At 34.6% G+C, this 25,061-nt stretch overlaps 1 protein-coding gene across 4 annotated transcripts in view; it reads left to right on the top strand.

Moving 5' to 3' along the window:
- The window catches only part of LOC145260361 (RAC-gamma serine/threonine-protein kinase-like), a 192,887-nt gene that overhangs the window by 76,678 nt on the left and 91,148 nt on the right, over positions 1–25,061 (top strand). For all 4 annotated transcript variants that reach the window (XM_080118297.1, XM_080118296.1, XM_080118295.1 and 1 more), the window contains one exon: positions 24,665–24,741. In XM_080118297.1, coding sequence (XP_079974423.1) covers positions 24,687–24,741 — 55 coding nt within the window. In that variant the 5' untranslated portion in view covers positions 24,665–24,686. The remainder of the gene's footprint in view (positions 1–24,664; positions 24,742–25,061) is intronic.

The raw sequence follows: 25,061 nt of genomic DNA, 5'->3' as shown, positions 1-25,061 counted from the left end.
TGTGAAAATATATTTATTTATTTATTTTTCACAAGTTTTGGTTTCGATTCAAGCTGATGAGTTACTTCAGCTATAATCGAAACTGGAACCAAAACCTATGAAGAATTCTTGATAAAATTATTTATAAAAAAAAATAGGTACTGGAGTGCTATCAACTATAATCAAGACCAAAACTTATGAAGAATTCTTGGTAAAATTATTTATTACAAGAAATGGAAGTCCATATGTAAGCGTGACACAAAATAACACACACACTATCCTATTAATATATAGATAACTAAGAATCGTTTTATTATTAGTCTTTTATCTCCACCCTAATCCACTTTTTTCTATCTTTTAGAAATTTTGTTTTACAACCACACAGATATGCAAACTCAAAAGATAAACTAATGCCAAAGTGTTTCTTGCACAGAGCCGTAAAAATTTTTAAATTCACTAATTCTTTTAGACCTGATTCCACACCAACCCAACCCTTCATGTTCAAAGCTCAGTTTTTATTTATTGATTTATTTGCTATCTTTTGTAAGGTTGTTTGCCAATGTTGAAGAACCAGACAAAAGCCCTCCATAAAAAAAAAAAAAAATTGAAAAACATATTTTACATTTTACTTTGTATCAGTATTTTCTTGACATGTTACATTTAATTTGTGAACATATTTCGAAATCTTGGAAATTAATTTTTTTTTTTTTTTTTTTGCACAAGTAAAATAAATTGTGTGCCCATGAATATTTTAGTCACAAAAAATGTTAAAAACTAAGAAATATCTTTTGCATCTATAAAAGTGAAAGAAATTCTTTTCATTTTTTTTTTTGTTTTTTTTGTTATCAGTTAAAATTATGCATTTCCTCCTTTGCTCATACAAATAAAATTTGCATACATGATTATTTCCTTTCTCTATTATCAGTTATTATTAAGATTAAGCCTCCCTTTCTTTGCTTATAATAATTTTCATGCATAATTGTTAAAGCAAGCCAGACATTGTGTACGTTCACTTTTGTTATCTAAATAAATACGTGACAGTTGGGCCCATTTGTCCCACTAACAATGATGTTAAAATGACCCATTTCAAGTTCAATAGACACACCATCTTTTTTATGTACTAATGCATATGCAATATTAGCTGCAAGGTTAACTAATTTGCATATTCCTTTTGAAATAAACTTTTATTAATTGTTTGTAATCTAAATAGAAATTGACAGCACTCCTTTTCACTGACACCACAATTTGCACCACCTCTCAACTTCAATGTGCTTTCTCACTTGACCCTCCCTCCTTAACACAACTGTTCCCCTCATATGCAAATTAATGTTTTTCTGTTTTTAAATCACGCACCCCCATGATTATTAAAGATTTCACATCAGTCTCATGCCCTTTTCAGCAGTTACATTTAGTGCTTCATACAGGGCCAGACATAACTGGCCGTCCATACAGGGCCAGACATAACTGGCCGTCCATACAGGGCCAGACATAACTGGCCGTCCATACAGGGCCAGACATAACTGGCCGTCCATACAGGGCCAGACATAACTGGCCGTCCATACAGGGCCAGACATAATTCATCCTTTTGAATGCAGCTCTTCCTGTGATGTGCAAATTAATGCCTTTATATTTTTAAACCATACTCTTGTTATTTTTTTAATTCAATGATTTTTAATAATTTTATTTTAATAAAAGTTATGAGAATAGTTGGTTCCACATACGCAACATAGTTGATGTTTTGCACCAGAATAGATTGAGGTGGTATGAAGACGTTTAAAGGATGGATAATGCAAATCCAATCAGCAGATGTAGGTTTATTGAAGTTGATGGGTTTAAAGGGAGGGGTAGACCACGTAATGAAGTCAGTTAGGACATTCAGATTACGACCAGTTCTTACACAAGACCGTGAAACTTGAAAAGCCATCAAGCAAAACCGTCCAACCCATGATAGCATAGAAACAGACATTAAACAGTGATGATAACAAATAGTTCTGTTTCACAATATTGTTTTATTTCCTAGACAAATATTTAGCAAATATTTTGCTCTTTTCTTTAGAGGGACCGACTTGATTTTCAACAAGTTGCGGTCTATTTTTCTATTGCAACAACCACATTTAAAAGATAAATTTGTATCGAAATTACTAAACTGTTTATCTGTATGACGAGAAAAAAATTGTTTCACATGTTTATAACCATGAAATATTTTAAATAAATCGAGGCTTTCAAGCAGCAAACTTTGCAAAGTGAAAGCGAGCTGGCAAAACCAGTAGTATAGATATAACTGCAAACTGTGCTAAAAGCTGATTTTTTAAAAAATTTCTTTAGTTAAAAAAACATAACCGTTTTTTTTTTTTTTTTTTACATGGAAAAGAAATATAAAAGGTAAATTGTACCATAATTATGCAAAAAATACATTTATTTCAATGTTTTTAGATTTTGTAAATTGCTTTCGCTGTTTTTTTTTTTTTGTTTAATTATGACCCCCCCCCCAAAAAAAAAATCTCTTAACCAAAATAAGAGATTTAAGAAAATTAGAACAGAATGAAGACTGAAAGTTATATACGCCATTAAGTCTGTGAAATCTAACATGCTGGTTACTGTTTTAAAAAGTTAACTGTTGAAAATAAAAAGAATGAATCATAGAAGGTTGTATTTCAACAGTTAACTCCTTAAATAGTAAATAAAAAAAAAAATGATTGAGTCACAAATTGACCAACTCCTTGTTGTAATGGCGGCATAATTCAATGAGCCGTGAAATTACAATTAAGCATCATTGTACAAGAGAATGAATGCCTTGCTTAGAAAAAAAATTTGTAAAAAAAAAAAAAAAATGAAACTAAAATTGTTTTATTGGCCAACTCTAATTTGGAGCAGTTACGAACTAATAGTGATCGTGTGTGTGTGTGTGTGTGTGTATTATATATATGGTAGACAATTGATGATCCCTGAAATAACATTAGGACTATTATGAATTCAAGAAAGCAAGTTGATATAGCAATTGCAGGTGATTACTTACTGACTAAATAGTTTTCCAATGAATGATGAAAAAATATAAAAATGAAATCAGTGTTTTTTTTTATTTATTTATTTATTTATTTTTTTTTTATAGTTTTAAAGGTTAAAAAAAAAAACTTCCAAGACTATGTATATACTAGCTGACCACCCGACTTGCCCGGTCATACAATGCGTTTACACTTACATTTACACTATTTTAGTTTATGCAGATTGCATATGTATTATTATAGAATCAATCCTCTATTGATTATTATATATTATGAGGAATAATTTGCCGGTAGACTAAAAAAAAAATATGATAATGTCGTTCATCAAATTCCGTCTGTGTTTGTTTACAATATCATGTCAGCTGATATTTGGGCTTGACGATCTTAAACATAGTCTTTCTTCTGTTATAGATAAAAAGAATTTTTACAGGGGAATATTTCATGTCACACCGGCTGGTGTAAAGTAAAATATTCCCCTGTAAAAATTCTTCTTTTTTATCTATAACAGAAGAAAGACTATTTTTTAATATTGGATATTTTTGATTTTTGATACTTATCGGATGAATTTCTGTACAAAACATATCTAAGAATACTGCCAGACATATAAATTACCTTTGTTTGAAATTGGCAAAAGATAGGCTCGGCCGTTTTGGGAACTATGAGGAAGGAACTCGCACACACAAAGTGACTTTTATATAATAGTATATATATATATATATATATATATATATATGTTACATTTGTCTTTACATAAGCAGTAGTTTGGTGCTACAGAGTCACGTCATGTTTTGGTCTATTAGTATTTACTAACTAGAGACCTCATCAGGCAACAACCCTTATTTTCGAAAATGGAATTCTAAATGAAGAGCGAAAATCTATCCTCGGCAAAAGAAGGCTTTTTTTATCATGAGTGTGAAGAATAAGATTGAATTGGGTGCGAATTTATTAGTTTATTCATTCTCGTATCTATTTATTTACTTATTTATCAGTGACTTTATTCATTTTCGTGTTGGTGTTAGGGGTTAGAGTTTGTGGGTTGAGGGGATTTAGTTCTAAATCTAGGGCTATACAGATGTTATCTTTACCGAGCGAGAGGCTGTATAGCAACAAACTACTGCTTATGTAATGACAAATGTAACCTGCTCTACTTCTGTATTGAGCACTCTTGTATGAACCTCGTTATATTTCACTGGTTACCCTACCTTTGGAAAATAGCAACCTCAAATTATATATAATTTATTAGTTATTAGTAGAGCTAATAAATTTACAAGTTGTTTGGTTTGTATCAGCATGCCAGCATTTTGACCGCGTTGTCTTTTCAAAAACCAAATGATATGTCTGTTCAAATATGATTCAACTTTTAAAAGTTAAATATTAAAAAACTATTTTTCACTTCGATAATGATATTTGTCTTTTATTAAATTTACATCATCGTATTTGGTTTAAAGGTCAGTTTTACATGCTAGCGTCTGTGGGATGGCTTTAAGAAATTGATTTCTAAAATAAAAACTTATCTCTGGCCAGGTCTTTATCCTTTCTTTCCAGTCCATTTTCATCACTTCCTCCCATGTTTTCCTTAACCTTTGCCTGTAAACTGGGCCTGCTACCTTAACTTCTACATCTATTGATCTAAGAGTTCTCATTCATTCAATGTGACCAAACCCTCAAAGTCTACTCTTCTGCTAACATCTCTTTATACTGCCCGCAATTAATCTTCCTCTGAACTGAATCTGTCTTTAATTGTCTCCAATTACACACCCATCATCCTCGTATCATTTCACTCCATGCAACACATGTCTTCAACTCTCACTGGCTAAGTTTCATTTCTGGACATCATCACACTGTAAACATGTCTGATAGACCCTTTGTTTGGTCAACAGTGTTAACGCTCTCCTGTAATTACCTTTTATTTGTAGCATTTCACATTTGCAATAGGAGCCTGTATTATTATTGACTAGCAGGACCTGTGGAAATCCCACACCAAACTCTTTCGTGTTGGCAGTTGGCATTCTATGAATGTTCAACGTAAATGGAGATGCCCTGATATTATTGTAGCTCTTTTGTTAAAACTGCAAAAAATATTTATCTAAGTTAGTAGGAACGCCCGGCAAAGCCCAATCGTAAAGTATGCTTAAATATGATATTTTAATTCTTGCAGATTTTGTATATATTATAATAGAGTTAATGTTCTATCGATTTTTATATATTATAAAGTTGTGATTTCAAAAACAAAAAAATATATTCATATGACTTGCATCAGCTTGAATTGAAAGTGAAACCAAAACTTGTAAAAAAAAAAAAATATAAGTATATACAGTGCGTAGCAAAATTATTTGGTACATTAGTTTTTGTCGTATTTCTTAAAAAATATTAATTTGAATGAAATTTGCACTCAATCTTTGAACAGATATTATCTATTCTAAAAATAAAACGTAAATGAAGATATACTTAATAAAAAATCAAATTATCCATATGCAAAAGTATTTAACACACTGTCAAATTTCATTCTTTAGCAGTCATTTCATCTTGCTACAATATTTCAACCAATCAGAAGGCACTGCAGGGTTCCGGCTCCGTACAGGTCAGTTGATAACAGCTCTCAGACATTGCACAGGTTGCCTCTTTCGTTACTGTTTTATAATGGTTAAAACAAAGGAATTAACTAATGATATGCGCCAGGAAATCATAGCAAGGTATAAAAATGGAAAGGGGTACATAAAAATAGCTTCAGAACTAAATTTGGTGGTGTGTACAGTTAGAACTGTCGCGAGAACATGGAAAACAACGGGGGATAATGCTAAAAATTTTCTAAGAAGTTGTTAGCCACGTAAATTAACTGATGTTACTGCTTGTTACATTACTCGTAACGTGAAGAAAGAACTATTTCTGACTCCTTAAGAAATTCAAAAGGATTTGCACAAAGTAGGTATTGAATTAAGCAAAGACACAATCAAGAGATCATTGGATCGTACAGACCTGTATTCTAGATCACCGAGAAAGACTCGATTGTTGAGAACTAGACATGTGAAAGATCGTTTGGAATTTGTTTGTAAATATCAATGTGAATCTGATGACTTTTGGAACAAAGTTATTTGGTCAGATGGAACAAAAATTGAGCTTTTCAGAAGAAAGATGTACAACTGTGTATATATAAAAAAAACAACACAGAATTAAAACCATTTAATACCATTCCCACCATTGCACAGGAAGTTGGAAGTATGATGATTTGGGGCTGCTTTTCTGCAAATGGAGTTGGAGGAATGGAAATCGTAGAGAAAATGAATGCATCAAAATACACAGATTTTGTCAACACATTTGTTCAAGAGTGCCGCAGATTTAGGATTGGGCTGTGACTTTCTTTCAGTAAAACAATGATCCCAGGCTAAATAAGGCTAAATAACTATGAAATGGTTTAAGGATGATGGGATTAGTGTTCTACAGTGGCCTAGCCAGTAACCCGAGCTAAATCCCATTGAAAATCTGGAAAACTTTTAAAGTTAAGGGTGCAAGCAAAAGATCCCAAGAATATCAAGGAATTGAAAAAAAGTTTGCAAAGAATGGCTGAAATTTCGAGCAAGTGTTTATAAGAAACAAGTAGGCATTTATGTAAAGCATTTGGACGCTGTAAGGCAGAACAGAAGATATATGAGGTTGGCGCAAAAGTTTTGCACTAACCTACTACAACTAAATAATGATGTGTTTAATACTTTTGCATATGGGTAATTTGACTTCATTAATATTTGTCAACTAAGTATATCTTTATTTCCCATTTATTTTTATATAGATAATATCTGTTCAAAGATTGAATGGAAGTTTTATTCAAATTAACTTGATATTTTTTGAGAAGTATGACAAAAACCAATGTACCAAATACTTTTGCTATTCACTGTATATAAAACTTGAGTTCCTTCAGCTTTAATCGAAACTGAAGTCAAAACTTATGAAGAATTCTTGGTAAAATTATTTATTACAAGAAATGGAAGTCCATAATAATTAAACGACAGTCACTCGGATGTAAGCGTGACACAAAATAAATAACACACGCTATCCTATTAATATATAGATAATTTAGAAAAACAAAGTACCTTCTACTCGTATTGAAGAACAATTTTGTTTTTAAATAATATAAATAAGTATAAATAGACAAGTTGTACACATCTGTACATGTTCTCACACTGTAATTAGTCCTAGGGTTATAATATAAATTTTTTAATCACATTTTAATAAAAGTACCCGATTGTAAATCACTAGGCATATTAGCTACTGTTGGTTAATGAGCTGCGTTCGTTCCTTTGTTGATTCATACCAAAATGTCAAGAATGGTACTTGATACCATTTTGCTAAACACTCAGCATTATATGATGAGGATTAAGGGCGAGTAGAATAATCCTGACAATGGAGAGGCATCCTCCCCAACATCTCAAATGAAAAGGGAGTATGTTGATTGCCCTTTATAGGGTTGTCTGTCCATTAAAGTTATATATATATATATATATATATATATATATATATATATACTAGTTAGATTCCTGGCATTGTCCAGTCGTACAATACACTTAAACATGATATTTTAATTTATACATTATGTGTATGTATTATTATTGAATTAATCCTCTATTGAATATTATATATTATGAAGAATAATTTGCCCAACGGACTAATTTGCAAAAAAATATTTTTAAAATGATAATGTCATTCATCAAATCTCGTCTGTGTTTGTTTACACTATGATGTCAGCTGATATTTGGGCTTGACGATATTAAAAATAGTCTTTCTTCTCTAATAGATAAACAAGAATTTTTGCAGGCGAATATTTTCCGTTACATTGTCCAAGGTTGCACTAGTGTAATGTAAAATATTCCCCTGTAAAACTTATTTTTTTTTATCTATAAGAGAAGAAAGACTATTTTTAAGATTGGATTTTTTTTTGATTTTCGATACTTATCAGATGAATTTCTGTACAAAACATGTAAGAACACTGTCAGAAATATAAATTACCTTTGTGTGAAATTTGCAAAAGATAGGCTTAGCCATTTCGGAACCTATGACATAATTAACTCTAAATTGGCTAATAATTTTAAATACATGAGTATAACTCTGCAACATTTCAAATTATTAATAAACTAGCAAGCTGCCTGGTCGTAAAATATGCATAAATATTATATTTTAATTAATGCAAAATTATTTATTACAAACCGTAGGTATTAAACATAACTTTAAATTCCTTTTAAAATAAAAATGAAGTAAAAAAAAAAAAAAAAAAAAAAAAAATGAAAAGAAACTAAGACATGTGCATGCGAGTATTATGTTTTTGTTCTTAAGTTTACTTCTTGTAAGTAAAAAAAAAATACTTCAGCTGAGATCAAAACCAAAACCCAGACAGTGAGTCAAGTACAGTAACCATTAGGCCAGCTTGACATAATCTTTAAAGTGTTTTCAAACCTACTTATTCTTAACATGAATAATCTGTCCTGTGTGAACGATTCACACATGCGCATTTGTTGACAAACATAAAAATTCGACTCCCACCCATGTACCAATTTTTCAATTTTGACCCCGTAGCAGCTCTTTTTTATGGATGAAAATAGATTAAAAAGTTTTCCACATCTGAATACCCTCTATACCAAATTTCAAGTTTCTAGATCAAACATTTGAGTATATAGGTTGAGAAGTGTCCTCACACACACACATTATCACTTTTATAGTTACATAGATTATATGGAAAATGAAAAACGCTATTTTAATCACAAATAAATAAAATTCTTTATTTGTTGCGTTTCAGGTTTAGAATAAAGTGATACACACACACATACATAAAATATAAATTATGTTATAATTGTAAACAAAAAAGAATAAGTCTCTTTCAAATTTAAGCATATTTTGAAGCTCTAAGTGAAAATAATATTGTGAGATAACGTTGTCTATTGTATAAAGGGCAGTTGTGTGTGTCTAGCTAAAAGTAAAAAAACTACAAAACAAACAGTCACAAAGTTGATATATTCTTGATCCACATTGCCCTCGATAAATATCTAAAATTTAGGGGAAAAAAATTATCATTCATTCTTTGACCCTAAACTTGCTCAGATTTCATCAGGGAAGAGAAGGTTCATTTTTCAATTATTTTATGTACAAAAAGGAACTAATTGATTTTTTTTTTTTTTTTTTTTTTTTTTAATCAAAGATTTGCAATATGCTGATTCATTCCAAAGATGAATCATATTGAATCATATATGGTAGCTTCCTTCAGTCTTGACAGACTATAGATACCCACTGTAAGGGTGTCTACGTGTCAATTTTTGTGGCAAGAGTGTGCAATCTCTAACCACACTTCTCCTTAATCAGCGTTGTTAAATACCAGTTGCAAGTGGAGGTTCAGGACAACTTGAAATAATGCAGAGATAAGCGGAGAGCACATATACTGCCTAGAATTCCCAAATGGTTACCCATCTTGTACTAGCCAGGCTAAACGTTGCTTAACTCCGGTGATCTGATAAGAACTAGTGTGTCAACGTGATTATGCCGTGTGTGTGTGTGTGTGTGTGTGTGTATATATATCTCATGTTGCACACCAATTCTCATTGTGTGTGTACAGAGAGAGAAATAGGCTAAGCGGAGGAGGGATGGGGTGGAATGGAGATGTTGGGGAGATAGAGAGAAGGAAAGATATAGAAGTTTTAATAAAAATAGGTTATACTTTTGTCCCGGGTAATGCCAGGAAGACCTGTTACTTCCAAATAAATTAGAAAAATTTGGAAATTTAACATTTAAATTCAATTCCATTTAGTTTTAATTATGTACAGATACAAATACACTGAAACTGCAGTAAAATGTTAAGATAACCCCCTTTTAATTCTATTTTATTGTTATATCTAATATATAAAATAAAGTTAATCTAGTTCTCAAAGTTAGATGAACTTGGTGGAAAAGAACTGGTGAATGTCACAACCATGACCATGAAAGTTAGATATTAATGCAAATACATTTTACAGTATCAATATTTAATTTTCAATAACCTTTATATACGTACGTTTATTCAAGGATGTTCATTATTAATTATCAAATAATACAATTGTTTGTTTCTAAATAAACACTGGTTCATGTTAGATTATCGAGTTAAGCAACGTTGAGACTGGTCACTACCAGATTGGTGACCAATTTGGGAATTCCAGGTGCTGTATGTAGCAGGATGTTGACACCTCATTGCAAGAGCTACAAAATCCCAATGTCATCATCTTCCCTAACGGGGATATACATGCGATTTGGGGTCGCTTGTGAATTTCATACTCCCAGAGAACTTCCTTCTTTGGAGGAATGCGGTTAAACCCTCATAGGGTTAGTTCTGCTTCCATTTTCCACTTTTCTAAAGTTAATAATTAAATAACACGATAAGTTTTGGATTTGGACGACATGTGCGCAAGGTAGAGTGGCGTCTTCAGTTTTGGCGATAAAGCAGCTAATTCTACCATTTGCGACCAAGGCCGCCAACCCCCAATATTTCCTCCTGTATCAGAAAACATGCTATGTGATATACATATATCTCTACATGATGTTGCCAAGTTAATCAAAAACCTTGATTCAGTAAAGCAACCGGCCCTGACGGTATTCCAATTATAGTACTCAAAAAACTTCAACCAGAACTAGCGCCCATACTTACAAAACTGTTTAAACGTTGTCTTAAGGAGAATTGCTTCCCATCACCCTGGAAAATCTCATCGGTATGCCCTGTATTTAAGAATTCAGGTGATCGCTCATTTCCCTCTCAGTACAGGCCAATAAATCTCCTGTGCGTCATGAGTAAGTTGCTGAAATCTGTTAAATAGAGAAGTAATCAACCATCTCAGCAAAAATAACCTTCTTAGTGACACACAATATGGTTTCCATTCTGCTAGATCTACAGCAGATGTGTTTACAGTTATATCTCCTAGGATTAGCGAATCTCTCAATGGAGGCAACCTTTCTAGGGCAATTGCTCTTGACATATCTAAGGCCTTTGATAGGGTATGGCATGAAGGTTTACTTCACAATATCTCCAGCTATGGTATAGCTGGAAATGTCTTCTCAATTATTAAATCATTTCTTTCTGACAGGTTCATAAGAGTAGTAGTTGAGGGACAAAAATCAGAAGCTCACAGTATTAATGCTGGAGTCCCTCAGGAGTTCATCCTGGGCCCAACTCTTTTCCTGATCTACATTAATGATCTTCCAAATCACATCCTTACATCATTCGTGGACATTTTTGCTGATGACACTACCATCTATGGTAGCACATCTAAGTCAGTAAACGACCAAGTTCTCTCGGATTCTCTCTCCTCTGATCTTGAGCATGTGGTACAATGGGGAAAGGAGTGGTTGGTTACTTTTAATGCATCTAAAACCAAGCTTCTCTCTTTACATCATCAACGTTTTGATCACTATCTGGTATCAGTTGAAATGAATGCCTCTCGTCTTGAGGAGGCCACAAGTTTTGACAAGTTTCTGGGCTTGAACTTTACTCCTGATCTTAAATGGAACAGGTACATCAAATCTGTTGCCAAGGCCGCTGGAAAAATGGTGGGATCCTTCTATCGATCCAGTAGATATCTCACTGCTGATGCAATTCTCTATCTATATAAGAGCCAGATACGTCCAAGGATGGAATACTGTTGCCACATCTGGGCAGGAGCTGCTAGAAAAGACTTGTCCTGCCTTGATAGAGTTCAAAATAGATTTCGTAGCCTCGTAGGAGATATCCTTTTCTCTTCTCTGCAACCTGTATCTCACAGAAGAGATGTTGCAAGTTTGTCTCTGCTGTATCGTTATTTTCATGGAAAGTGTTTGACTGAGCTTCAGTCTATGGTCCCCCCTCGCCAAACTTTCACAAGAAACACTTGTCTAGCTGAAAACAATATCAATAATTCCCCCACTCATTATCTGTGCCTAAACCTAAACATAGATTCTATTAACCAAGCTTCTTTCTTAGAACTGTCTTCTGTTTTCCTGCTTTCCAGCTGACTACAATATGGTTGTCTTCAAGTCTAACGTAAACAAGTTCTTGATGAGCCCTCCCACTTGTTAAATTTACCGAATTTCCATTATTAGTGATTACTATATTGTCCAATTTCTACTGTACACTCTTTAAGCCTTATCCTCGAGTGGCCTCTTGGCTTTGATAAGTGGTGATGCCTATGTAAGAAAAAAAAAACGTCTAGAAAATTAAAAATTTGGTTAAGAATACTTATTGGGTTCGGGTGAGATAAAACTATACCTTTTCTACCACCAAAACATATCTGTATTAACGAATAGATTAGTTTGGAAGTCAATTTCTAAAAGCCATCCAACGTATGCATGTTAAATGAATGTTAAATGCATGTTAAATGCATGTTAAATGAATGTTATTATGTGATTAATCAAAAAAATGTTTCTTGTAGTCGAATCTTTCTTTTTTGCTAGTTCCTTTGTAGAGTACATAAATTTTATGCTGAGTAAATTGTAAAATAAACTAATTTTTTATTGTAGAATGTTTTATGTCGACTATATAAAATAAAGTTTTCAAATTTTCTTCAATGTCTGTGTCATATCTCTTTATTGAATGCAGGGCTTTGTTTCGAGTGAAACAGTCGCATTTGTGGGTGATTTTGAATTGACGACTAGAAATAATAAAATGCTTAACTTTTGGTGATTGTGTTTTTTCACCGACAATCTTCCAAAGCTCATTATTTAGTGAAAAAGGTCTTATCAACTTTAAAAAATTTTTTTTTTTACATGGAGATCACCACTTATCAAGGCCCGGAAGCCACTCGGAGATAAGGGTTATTGCATGTACAGTAATCAATGGGATAGTATCGTAGTAATCGTTAGTATTGGAGATTTGATAAAGTGTCTTACTTAAGGGGGAAGTTTGTCAGGAACTTGTTTATGTTGGACTTGAAGACATCCAAGTTGTAGTCAGGTGGGAAACAGGCAAATGGAAGAGAGTTCCACAGTCATGCACTTCTAAGAAAGAAGCTCTGCTTATGGAATCTACGTTTGGATTTAGGCACAGATAAAGAGTGGGGAAAATTAATGACAGTAGTTTCAGCCAGACTGGTGTTTTTCGTGAAAGATTGATGAGGGGAGACTAGAGATTGGAGCTCAGACGAGCACTTGCCATGAAAATAACGATAAAACAAAGACAGGCTCGCAACGTCTCTTCTGTGGGAGAGAGGCTGATGAGAAGAGAAAAGGGCATCCCCCACTAAACTACGAAGTCTATTTTGTACTCTGTCAAGGCAGGAAAGGCTGTTTTTAGCAACTCCTGCCCAGATGTGGCAGCAGTACTCTATCCTTAGATGTACTTGGCTATTATACAGATAGAGAATTGTATCAGTAGTGAGATATCTTCTGGAGTGGTAGAAGGATCCCACCATCCTCCCAGCGACCTTGGCAACAGACCTACCTGATGCATGTGTTCCATTTCAGATCAGGAGTAAAGGTCAAACCCAGAAGCTTGTCAAAACATGGAGCCTCCCCAAGACGAGAGCCATCCATTTTTGTGTAACATAGTGCGCATGAGTGCGTAGAAAGTATTAGCAGCAGCGAAGGATGGCCGGCATATAAAGAGATTAGCAGCAGCAGCAGAAAAACGAGCATATGCAAATTAGGAAGTGTGTGCAAGAGGAGGAAGGGAAAAAAAGAACAAATGTAACATGTGCTCTAGAGAGAAACAAAGTCGACGTCAGAGGAAAAGGATGTGTGAAGCTGCAAACGAGAATTGGCATGTGGTGGAAAGTAGGAGAAACGCGTTCCAGTCTGAAATGGAGACTTTTTTTAAGTGGTATCGAAACATAACGATAATAAAAAACTTATGAGAAAGAAATTACACATTGAGTACTTAAGCAGCAAAAATAAATTTTGTATCATTGTTTTTATGTTTCGCAAAGAACTGTTTATTAAGAAAGAAAATTCTAAAATTGGAATACTCCATTATAAAGAAAGAAATATCACCAGAAATCATAATAGTATTGAACTCGAAATTAGAGAAAGTAAATGGAAAAGCGAATTTTGTTTTATGTTTATATTGAACTGGCTTTGCGAACTCCCTTTTTTCTAATTCAAACAATCAAATTAAGCTTCTTTTTCGTGTGTGTGTGTTTTTTTAAGGTTAAAAATATCCAAAAGTAAAACCATTGATGTTTACAATTTTAGATAGTGCTCAGTAAAAAGAGCAAGATTTTTTATTGAATTTAGATTAAAAAGATCATGCCTGACTAAAACCAGAGGCTGTTTCTATCACTTGATGAAGTCTTTTTTTTTTTTTTTTTTTTTTTTTTTTTTTTAAATATATATATATATATATATATATATAATGATGAGTTCTCCCGTCGGTTTCGATATATGAGCTTCTGCCACAACAACTAAGTTGCTTGAAAATCCACACAGATGATTTGTTTATAGTGGTGAAGGCTTTGTGTAGAACCAATCACACTTTTTGGTATTACTGCTAACTTTTATCAATGCAGATGACTGCCAGAGGACATAGTATACAATACACAGCAGATTTTACATCAGTTTTCTTCTCCTAGATTCATGTCTTAACGAAGAGTGGAAGTATGTCTCTCCCAGTGAATTAATGCGCCCCCAGATGCCAACCTGGAAATTTCTATGACTTGGCGTGGTACATACAGCACCCAGCCTTCCCAAATGGTCACCCATCATCTGGTTGCTTAACTTTGGTGATCTGGGAAGAACCGGTGTATCAACGTGATTGTGTGTATCTGTGTGTGTGTGTGTATATATATATATATATATATATATATATATGTGTGTGTGTTTGTGTGATTCCCTGTTAGGGGTGAGTGCGTTTGTAAAGGCCCGCAAGGTATTCTTGTATATCTGTATAGAAAAGCAAATTTTTCATGTGCTTTTCTTTTAATGCATGTTCTTGTATTCCTCCTTTTTTTTTTTCTCTCCCACTCCCTCCCCTTCCTGCTCCAGTTGGATCGACCTACTCCAGTTCTTGCTGCATTTCTGCTTCTCTCATCGACTGAACTCGCTTTCTTTCTCATGGTTTTTAGTAAGAACTAAAGGAGAACACTAATATTTTTACTGTTAAGTACAAAGCACCGCCTCCTCCCCCTTCTCCTCTTCTTATGCCTCCTCCTCCTCTTCCACCCTCCCATGTTAGAACACTACTTAAGTGTTTCTGTTGAGACACACTCAAGTCAATCCCGCGAGTCAATTAGAAATTTCAGCAAATATTAAGATTAACGTCCGCCATGCTTCACTCTATCTCGACAGCTGTGTTAAGTAGAGCTGCTCAATCGTTCAGACATGCGACATTTTCTCTTCTTATTCGATTGTAGCAAAGAAGAAGAATGAAAATATACATATGATCACCTAATCGCCTTGCACACTGAGCGATGAGATGATCATATGTATATTTTGTGTGTAGTGTATAATATATATTACATTAAAACTTCATCAATGGCATTTTTGTGTGTTTATTTTGTTTTTCAAAGATTTTATAATTCAGACTATTATTTTCATCTTGCAGGTTCTTTTCACATTTCGGCTGATGTAACCCCAGCCTTCTTCAGATGCCTCTTTATACCAGAAGTTATTCCTAATAATCTCTATTTTTACTATTATATAAAAGTCATTTTGTGTGAGTTCCTTATAGGTTCTGAAACAGCTGAGCCTATCTTTTGCAAATTTTACACAAAGGTAATTAGTATGTTTGGCAGTGTTCTTAGGTATGTTTTGTACAGAAATTCATCTGATAAGTATCGAAAAAATCTGATCCTAAAAATAGTTTTTTTTTTCTTATAGATAAAAAATAATTTTACAGGGAATATTTTACGTTACACCGGCAAGGCAGATAATAAAAGCTTAGTAAATGATTTCTTTAAAAAAAGCCCAAAAAAACCCAGAATAATTGACATCTGGATATATAGCTTAGTGGTAGAGCACTTGACTACAGATCAAATGATCCCTTGTTTAAGCCTGGATGTACCTCACCATTTTATTTTAATTTTTTCTTATTAATGTGTTCAATTTACAATGAAAAAAAAGGTACCATATAAAATCACCGTAAATCATTTCTTTGTTTGCATATTTTAAAACTAAACATTAATCAGAAGTGACTTTTCCAGGGCATTCATCATCAAGCTTAAATATCAGCTGACATGATATTGTAAACAAACACAGATGGAATTAGATGAATGACATTATCATTATTATGTTTTATTTTTATTTATTTTGCAAATTAGTCCAGCGGGTAAATTATTCCTCATAATATATAATAATCGATAGATGATTGATTTTCTAATAATACATATGCGATCTGCATGAATTAAAATATTGTGTTTAAGCATATTGTACGACCGGGCAACGCCAGGCGTCCATCTAGTATATATACTATTTAAATGCATCTTTATCTTAAGGTGCATCTTTATACCATCAATTATTCCTTATAATCTGTATACTATTTAAAAAGGTGTGTTTTTGCAGTTTGTGTGTTTGTACATAAATAGGAACACATGATTGGTTGACAAAAAAAAAAATAATAGGCAGAGTACACTTCACTGATGCAGTAGTTTTTATGATGCCATTGCTATGTGTTTAACTGAGCTTCAATCTCTGGTGCCTCTGTAAAACCTCAACAAGAACTCAACTTTCTACCAACAATGCAAAGAACTTTTTTTTTTCTTATTTTGTATACCTACGATCAAACAGAACTTCTATGGATAGAGTTTCTTTTCAAGAACATGGGAATACAGACTACAATGTGGCCGTTGTTAACAAATATCTGTTGAATCATTCTTTGAATTTATCAAAGATAGTTCTGAATCCTTTCACAGTACTTTTCCATCATCCAACTAAAAATCTCCATAACATTTATCAAGGCCAAAAGCCACTTGAGTATAAGTAGTGATCCTGAGTATTAAAAATGTCAATTCTGAGTTAAATTTCCTGTAAGTTGAAAAGATTTTATTTAACTGGATATGTGTTTAAAAAAATTAACTTAACAAAATAATATAGAATATAAAAAAACTACATCATTTTTTTTAAGTGACATAAATATATATTTATTTAAATATGATGTGAAAAAAAAAAAAAAAAAAGGTAGACCTCAAGGGTATTCAGCATTAGTTCAAAGCTATAAAGCAGTAGAAGCTAGGTAAAGATGGAAATTGACATATCTGGGTATTGTACCAACACAATGCAAGGAATAGGTAAGCATGCACACATACGAAGGTCATTCCAAAAGTAGTACCTCCTATTTTTTTAACATGAAAAGTGAAGAGCTACAAAGATGATGGTGATACTATTAAAGCTAGCAACGTTTTATGCTCCAGAATTTATTTTGCAATATTCACCACCATTCTCTATGCAATTTTGCCAGCGATAAATAAGAGCCGTGATGTCTTGTTTGTAAAAGTCTGTATTTTTATTTATTTATTTTTTTTTTTTTAATTACATTTTCACCCCAAACAAGGCACATTGCCACTTTGGTGTAGGGGGCTATTATCAGGGGCAACAACTACTGGGGCACTATGTTGGGAGTTGGGCAGCAAGATGTTGGTTCACGTTACACTTGAACTACTGCATGTCAATACAGTTGGGGAAGCAGGGACCTGGAATGGAATTCCAGAGTCTAGCGGTCTGGGGAAGAAACTACTGGAGTAGAAAGATCTTTTACATCTAGGGATCTCTACCTACATCTAGGGGTGGGATTTAGCTGCCCGTCGGGTTTGTCAAGGGTGTCTACGTCGTGGGAGTACAAGTGTCTGCAGTTCGCCAGAGCATTCACCATTAAAATACTTGTAGAACAGGCAGAGGGATGCAACGTTTCGTCGATGGGACAGAGGCTGAAGCTTAGATGCCAGTTCAGGGCCTATCAGATTGGCGACTCTCTTTTGAACCTTGTCTAGGAGCAAGAGACTAGTAGCAGATGCACCAGCCCAAATGTGACAGCAATACTCCATACATGGGCGAATGGTGACCTTATAGAGGTACAGGATACTTTCGGGTGTCAGTAGTTTTCTAGCACGGTAGAGAGAGCCTACCTTCTTCGCATCGGCCCTGGCAATGCTTTCAATGTAATTGTTCCAATTCATGTTTCCTGTGAACATTAGGCCAAGCAATTTGAAAGATGTGCTCTCAGATAGGGAGTCACTGGCCATTGCTATTGGTGGCAGAGAAGGTTTCTTGTAATTATTGAAGGAAACCAGTTTAGTCTTGGCAGCATTGAATGTGACCATCCATTTTTGTCCCCATTCCACTATAGATTGGAGGTCATCCTCTAGTGTTTTTGCCATTTCTTTAGATATGTGTTCATTTGTTTTCCTGTCATGCCTGTTATAGAGTGTGGTGTCATCAGCATATATACCCATCTCAGAGGCAGTTTTGTCGGGGAGGTCATTAATGAATATTAGGAACAATAGCGGTCCAAGGATAGACCTCTGAGGCACTCCCGCATTTATATCATATTGTTTAGATGTATGACCGTCGAGGAAAACCTGGATTTTTCTCTTCTCTAAGAAGGATTTAATTATGTTAAGTATTCTACCAGTGATACCGTATGATTTAATTTTCCTGAGGAGACCCTCATGCCATACCCTGTCAAAAGCCTTAGATATATCTAGAGCTACCGCTCTGCCCTCCCCTGCTTTTTCCAGTGAATAGTATATATGTTCAGAGATTACAGTGAGGATGTCTGCTGTGAAACGGGCTTGTCTAAATCCATATTGTTTGTCAGTCAGAAGTTTAGCATCTGTAAGGTGCCGGACTAGAGCATGGTTAATTATGGTCTCAAATATTTTGGCGAAAAGTTGGAGGAGGCTAATGGGGCGATAATTTGATGGGTCAATTCTTTCGCCAGAATTCTTGAATACTGGTACCTCATAAGCAGTTTTCCAACAGCCCGGAAAGCAAGATTCATTAAGGTATTTATTGTAAAGTTTGGAGAGAACTGGAGCTACTTTGGCTGAGCACTTTTTTAATAGCACAGCTGGGATAAGATCGGGTCCACATGCTTTTGAAGTTTCAAGATTTTTATGATAGCATGCACCTGAGCAGGAGTGATTTTTAGATCGTCTAGCGTGGCGTCTGTCCGCAAAGGAAAGTTAGGCAGGGGGTGGTTGGAAGGGTCCAGTGTGGAGTTTGAGGCAAACCGACTGGCAAGCATATTAGCCTTGTTGGTTGCTGAACAAACAACCTCGTGATTGTTGGTTAGTGGGGGAATTGTTGATTGCCCATTATTTACTACACTGTTGTAGATTTTCCAGAAGTCACGAGTTCCTAATTTTTGTGCTTCGATGCGTTTTTTAGTGGTTTCCATAACTTCTCTCTTAGCTGTCGCTATTTCTTTTTTAGCATTACTTCTCGCTTCTATAGACTTCTGTCTGTTTGAACTAGACTTATGTCAGTTAAATCTGCGGTATGCATGCTGCCTTTGAGCAATGGCAGTTGTGCAAGTAGGAGTAAACCATTGGGGAGTGTGGGGCTTGCCATAGAATTTCCGCATGGGAACATGTGCTTCAATTGCTGTTTTGAACCATTCAGTGGTCTAATTTGTGCACTATTCAGTTTAAAGTAGTTAGAAGGGATGGAGGAGTGTAGGTTAGTCTCACTTAGTGCTAAGATATCCGGGGTATTTGTTAGGAGAAATGCTTCAACATCAGCTAAATTAGTTCTAAGCCCACGGATGTTCATGAATGCAAGCCTCAAGGGAGGAGGCAAGTTGGATTTGTTTGTCCCTAAGCCTGGTTTAAGCTTATTTTTTTTTTTATTGTACTGTCATCATATTTTTAAAGAGTTTCTGTTAGGTAAGGGGGAGCTGAACAAGACGTTATGCAGGGTATCAGACATGCAACACAAGTAGACCATTAGCTGACCTTTCTTCAACTAGGACTGTGGTCTCAGGAAAGTCCATCAGGGATGAGTGCAAGGTCCCTTTTCATGCGCGACATGCACTACAAACATCCCGATATTATACAACCGTTGATGGAGCAGCCACTCTAAGCGCTACCAAAGAGTTAGGGCTCCTGTACTACCAGTGAGAAACAGCAGCAAGAAACTCTCACTCTGGTACCCTCAACCCATCAGGAGAAGGTCAACCCAATCTAATTGCACAAGCATGTGTGGTACTCAAGCACTCCCAAGTGCCCAGTTTTGAGGGGTTGGGATGTGTTGGGAATGGGGAAAACGGCGTTCATTGCCCTAGACAAGAAACAAGATCTACCACTAAGTGTTTTGTTGAATCGCTGTGATAGTGTCTCTGCGCCTGACTAATAGGCAAAGGAGTATGGAAGCCGGGCGATAGACAGAGCCTATCTACTCCTGTCGAGACTGTCTATTTTTTTCATGGCTGCAATTACAGTGAAATGCTGTCCACATAATACTTCCTAGAGGTCCAAACAAGTAGAAGTCTGACGGTGCCAGGCTGGGACTACACAGTAGGTGAAATAGCACTGTCCAGCCAAATTTTGTCATACATTCTGTGCTCTTCAAACATGTGTGTGGTTTGGCATTGTTGTGTTGCAAATGAAATGTTTTCCTTTTCTCTGGCCTTACACAGGCAACTTTGTCAATGTTTCCATGTAACGGTGAGAATTGACAGTCAGCCTTGGTTTCATGGAATCCAAGAGGATGACGCTCTTTCTGCCCCAGAAGATGGTGTACATTATTTTGTCTGTAAACGTCTGCATCTTGAACTTCTTTGTTGGGAACATGAGTTGTGCCATTTGATTGACTACTGACACACTTTTCTGTATCCTAGCAATGACAACATCATCTCCAGTGCATTGACACCCACATTCAACTCTATACACATTGCATTCAGTTATCCGCTGATCAACACGGTCGAGATACAGTGTTTTCTGGGGTGGTGACTGTGCATGGGCATCTAGAACATGCTTTTCACTCACATCTCTGTTGCTATTTTAAAATCGATGAATCCATCTCCCAACTGTGCTCTGTTGGCTCAATAGGCATTCAACAGACACTGATGAATGTCAACCAGTTCAATTTTTTCTGCATGAAGGAATTCAGGGATACATCTCTGCTTCTGAAGCACATCCATGACAGAGATTGCTTCTTTTTTTTTTTTTTTTTTTTTTTTTTTTTTTTTTTTTTTTTTTTTTGGAGAGTTTCTCACCATCAATATCTGCAGCAGAGATGAAACTTTCGGATCATGAATGCATAAGTTCAGTCATCATAACAATGCAATCTGCAATCCCCTCTGATCTATTTGAGTAGAATAAAAAATGGGTGCCATTACTTCTGAAATAACTTGTCCATACGCAAGTTTTAAATTTTACAGGTGTGTAAGAGTTTAAAGACTTTTCCTTTGTTTTTTATATGTGTTGCTATTTTCAGTAAATAAATTTAAATTTTAATTGAATTTGAAGACATAAAAATAAAATACAGAAATCTGCCATTTTTCTGTGTATTTGACATCTGTTTTACATGTTAACGTGTGTTGGATGTTTTTGTTTTTTTTTAATCGACTTAATAACTTATCTCTTGTCAAGTTTTGTTGAAAGTCCTTTAGAAGCAAATAGGGAGGTGGGATTAAAAATTAAAAAAAAAATGTGTTCAACTGTTCAGTGAGGAAAGCTTTTACGAACAGTTGTACACTTTTTAAATTCCCCCTTAAGAAGAGATACTACTCTCGAAAATTAGGGACATTAACACCTACCATCTTGTATGACACATTATGTTGGTAAATGAACGTAATATAATTGAAAATGATTAAAAATTTCTTTCTAATATTTTTATTATTCTTTTATATACAAACTCATCTTCAGTGTTTCCTACGAACCGCATTGATATAGCCTTCGAACACAAATCCTTTCACTCTATGCACAATGTAAACTACATCATCCTTCTCAAATAGAAAGATTTTATAATTTTACATGTTTTTTGGTTCCCCGATTTATCGGAGAGGGACCTATGTTTCCAGTTGCTTCCGTGTGTTCGTTAGTCCGGATGATTGCCAGATAACCGTCCATTAGTTTTTCCTGAAATTTTGCCACAAATTGTATTTCATTAAATAGATGTGCACAGTAAAAAAATTTTTTTGCAAAAATTCCCATTGCATCCCCAAGGGCTCAAAAGTGGTCAAAAATGCCCCAAAATGACCAAAAATGACATGTTTTGTAATGGATGAGACTGGTCGCAGACCATCAAACAGCATGACCTTCTGTTGGTGCAACTCTGGCTTCGGGAATTGTTGTGAAGCTTCATTGGTGTCTAACTACTGAGCTGAGCATCACCGTTTGTCATAAAGAACCTACTTTTCATCACAACTCCGTCGAGAAACGGGCCATTCTTATTGCGTAAAAGAAGGGAAGATAACACTTCATAACGACATTTCTTTTTGTTTTTGTTCAATTCATAAAGCACCCATCTATCAAATTGTTTTTGTTTTTTCCAATTTCTCTCAATTGGTTGGAAATCGTCGTATATGCTACGTGTAATTCAGAAGCAAGTTCTGAAACTGTTGTGCGTGGATTGGCTTTGACTTTTAATTAATCATTGTCAACATCTGATGGCTGACCACTATGCTCATCTTTAAGACTCTCATCACCGCTATAAAATTTCTTAAACCACCATTGTGCTGCTAGACAATGCTAGCCTCTCAAAGACACCGCTAGACTTTACTAGCTTCCCAAACACAAAAAAAGTCGGTCGAATCATAATTCTCCATTATGCTACAATGATTAGAAAAAAAGTTTGACTCAAATCATATTTAAATCTTGTCATTTCTCACTTTAAATTTTCTACATTTGACTTGAATCGTTTAATATTCCATCTCTCGGCGCTTTCAAATTTTCAAGCTCGATGTGAATAATTTTAATCTTTCCTTTTCTCGACACTTTCAATTTTTAAAGTTTGATGCAAATCGTTTAATATTTCCCTTTCTTGATGCTTTTAATTTTCAAAATTCCACTTTTGTCTCAGCCACATCGACTTTTTATTTAACGCCGAAATAGCTTCTAGGGTTGAAATTAAAGTTTTACTTTGACCTGCTGAATACTATTAAATGTTTTTGCCAAAAAAAAAAAAAAATCTTTTCTTCTTCAGCTTACAATGTTCTCGGCACGCAAAAAGAATGACAATCCTTTTTCTTTTCCTGTTTCGATGTTCATAGTAAATTTGTATTTCTTTCTTCCCACTGACATGCGAATTAATCGTTCAAACGACTCCAAGTTAATAAAAAGAATATACTCCCCAATGAAAGAAATACCAGCTTTTTATATGCTCATATTCGACCACATGTTGACCCCTATGTGGAAATCTATTCTGTAGATCCATATACCAGCCTCCCACACCTATTCAGCATTTTATAATTACTTTTCATGTATATTATTTTTTACGTTTAACATTCACTTGTATGATAAATATATTCACATATAAACTCAACCAGCTTTATAGAAAAAGTTAAGATAACAAAGGGATAAAAAGTTTACAATGAAATTTTATGCTATCAGTTCAAAAAGAAATACAATATTTAGGGATAGGGAAACCTCTATAGGCCATGGCATTTTGAAGCCAAACGCTTCTCATCAGAAGAGGGGAGTAAAGACATATTATACAGAGAAGGAATTTTTAAAAAGATAACATTGCAATTATGGAAAGAGGATCAAAGGAAAAACAGGAAAAAGCTATAAAGGGCTATAGTAACATGGGTTGCTTCTTATTGATTAGGCCCATTCTTTTTGGATAAGATTGTAATTCCGAATCGATCTTAACTGGATAACTTTCGGATTACAATCCAATTGTTATCCGATGTAATCTACAGTGATCTCACTTAAAGAAAGACAATTTTCATTGATCCTGTGTGATGTTACAACCAAAACAAAAACAACTGTGCAGACAGGATTTGCAGTGATCCGATGGCCCGAAATATCTTGATGAAGTAGAAGCATTGCAGTACAGTACAAAATATGATATGTCTCCAAAAATAAAAGCAAAACCATACAAAAGCTGCTAAATTGTGCAACTGGTAAAACCAAACAAGAAAATCTTGTTAAAAAAAAAAAAAAAAAAAAATGAAATTGATCCGACTTAAGAAGTCTGAGTCTGATAAAAAATTGCGATTCAGACTTTTAGTATTCTTAGAAATCCGACTCAGACTAAAACCTCCGACTCTGATTCTGCAACCCTGGTCTTAATTTGCATATGTCACCTTTTTGTTTCCTATCAGTCGGGTTTTGAGTAAGTGTTAGTGACTTTTTACAATATGCACACGCCACCCATGGACGCTTGTTTCTATGACTGTTGTCATATATATAAATAATGTGTGTGTGTGTGTGTGTGTGTGTGTGTGTGTGTGTGTGTGTGTGTGTGTAAAAGAAATAAGTGCTTGTATAAGAGCATATATATTCAATGGATCGTATACATTATTTTGATCATCCATCAGTATCTTTGGTTTCACAGAAACATTGGAAACTCAACCTGCAGGGTTAAAGACACCAAATATGTATTAGTTTCTCATTCAATATGATTATATTGGACGATGAACCAGTCACATTTGGTATCTTTAATCATGCAGGTTTAGTTTCTGGTGGTCCCGTGAAACATATATATATATATGTGTGTGTGTTTTGTTTTCTTTCTTTCTTTTTTTTCACCCCTATTTCACCCCCCTCCTACTCCCTTCATCTTTGCTGCAATTGTTACATTTTTTAATTCTTTGAATTGTTTTCTTATTTCAGAGGAGCGAGATTGAAGGCTGACATGAATTCTGATGGCCTAGCACTTGTGGTGAAAGAAGGCTATCTGTGGAAACGGGGTAAGGACGTTTCTCTTTTCATTGGGCTCTTATCTTGCCAGAGCAGCACATGACAATCAGGGGTCACTTATGATCTGGGAGGCAATTCAAATAAACAAGGCCATTAAAGCCAACTCACAGTGCAGCTGGGGATCAGAACTAAAGGACTATTTCAAAATGGATGTATTTCAAATACTTTTAAAATATCAAATTTATCGAATTTCATTAGTTTACATTAACTTCCCATAAAAACATTCTTTTATTTATTTATTGTTTTCATTAATTTTGTAGTATAAAAATATTTGTTTTGACTTCATGGTTGTTGATGGTAAATTAAATTA

The sequence above is a fragment of the Euprymna scolopes genome, chromosome 36, assembly GCF_053919585.1.
Source record: "Euprymna scolopes isolate OS-2025 chromosome 36, ASM5391958v1, whole genome shotgun sequence".
NCBI lineage: Eukaryota > Metazoa > Mollusca > Cephalopoda > Sepiida > Sepiolidae > Euprymna > Euprymna scolopes.
The sequence above is the reverse complement of the archived record's forward strand: the minus strand, read 5'-3'. Positions and strand labels throughout refer to the sequence as shown.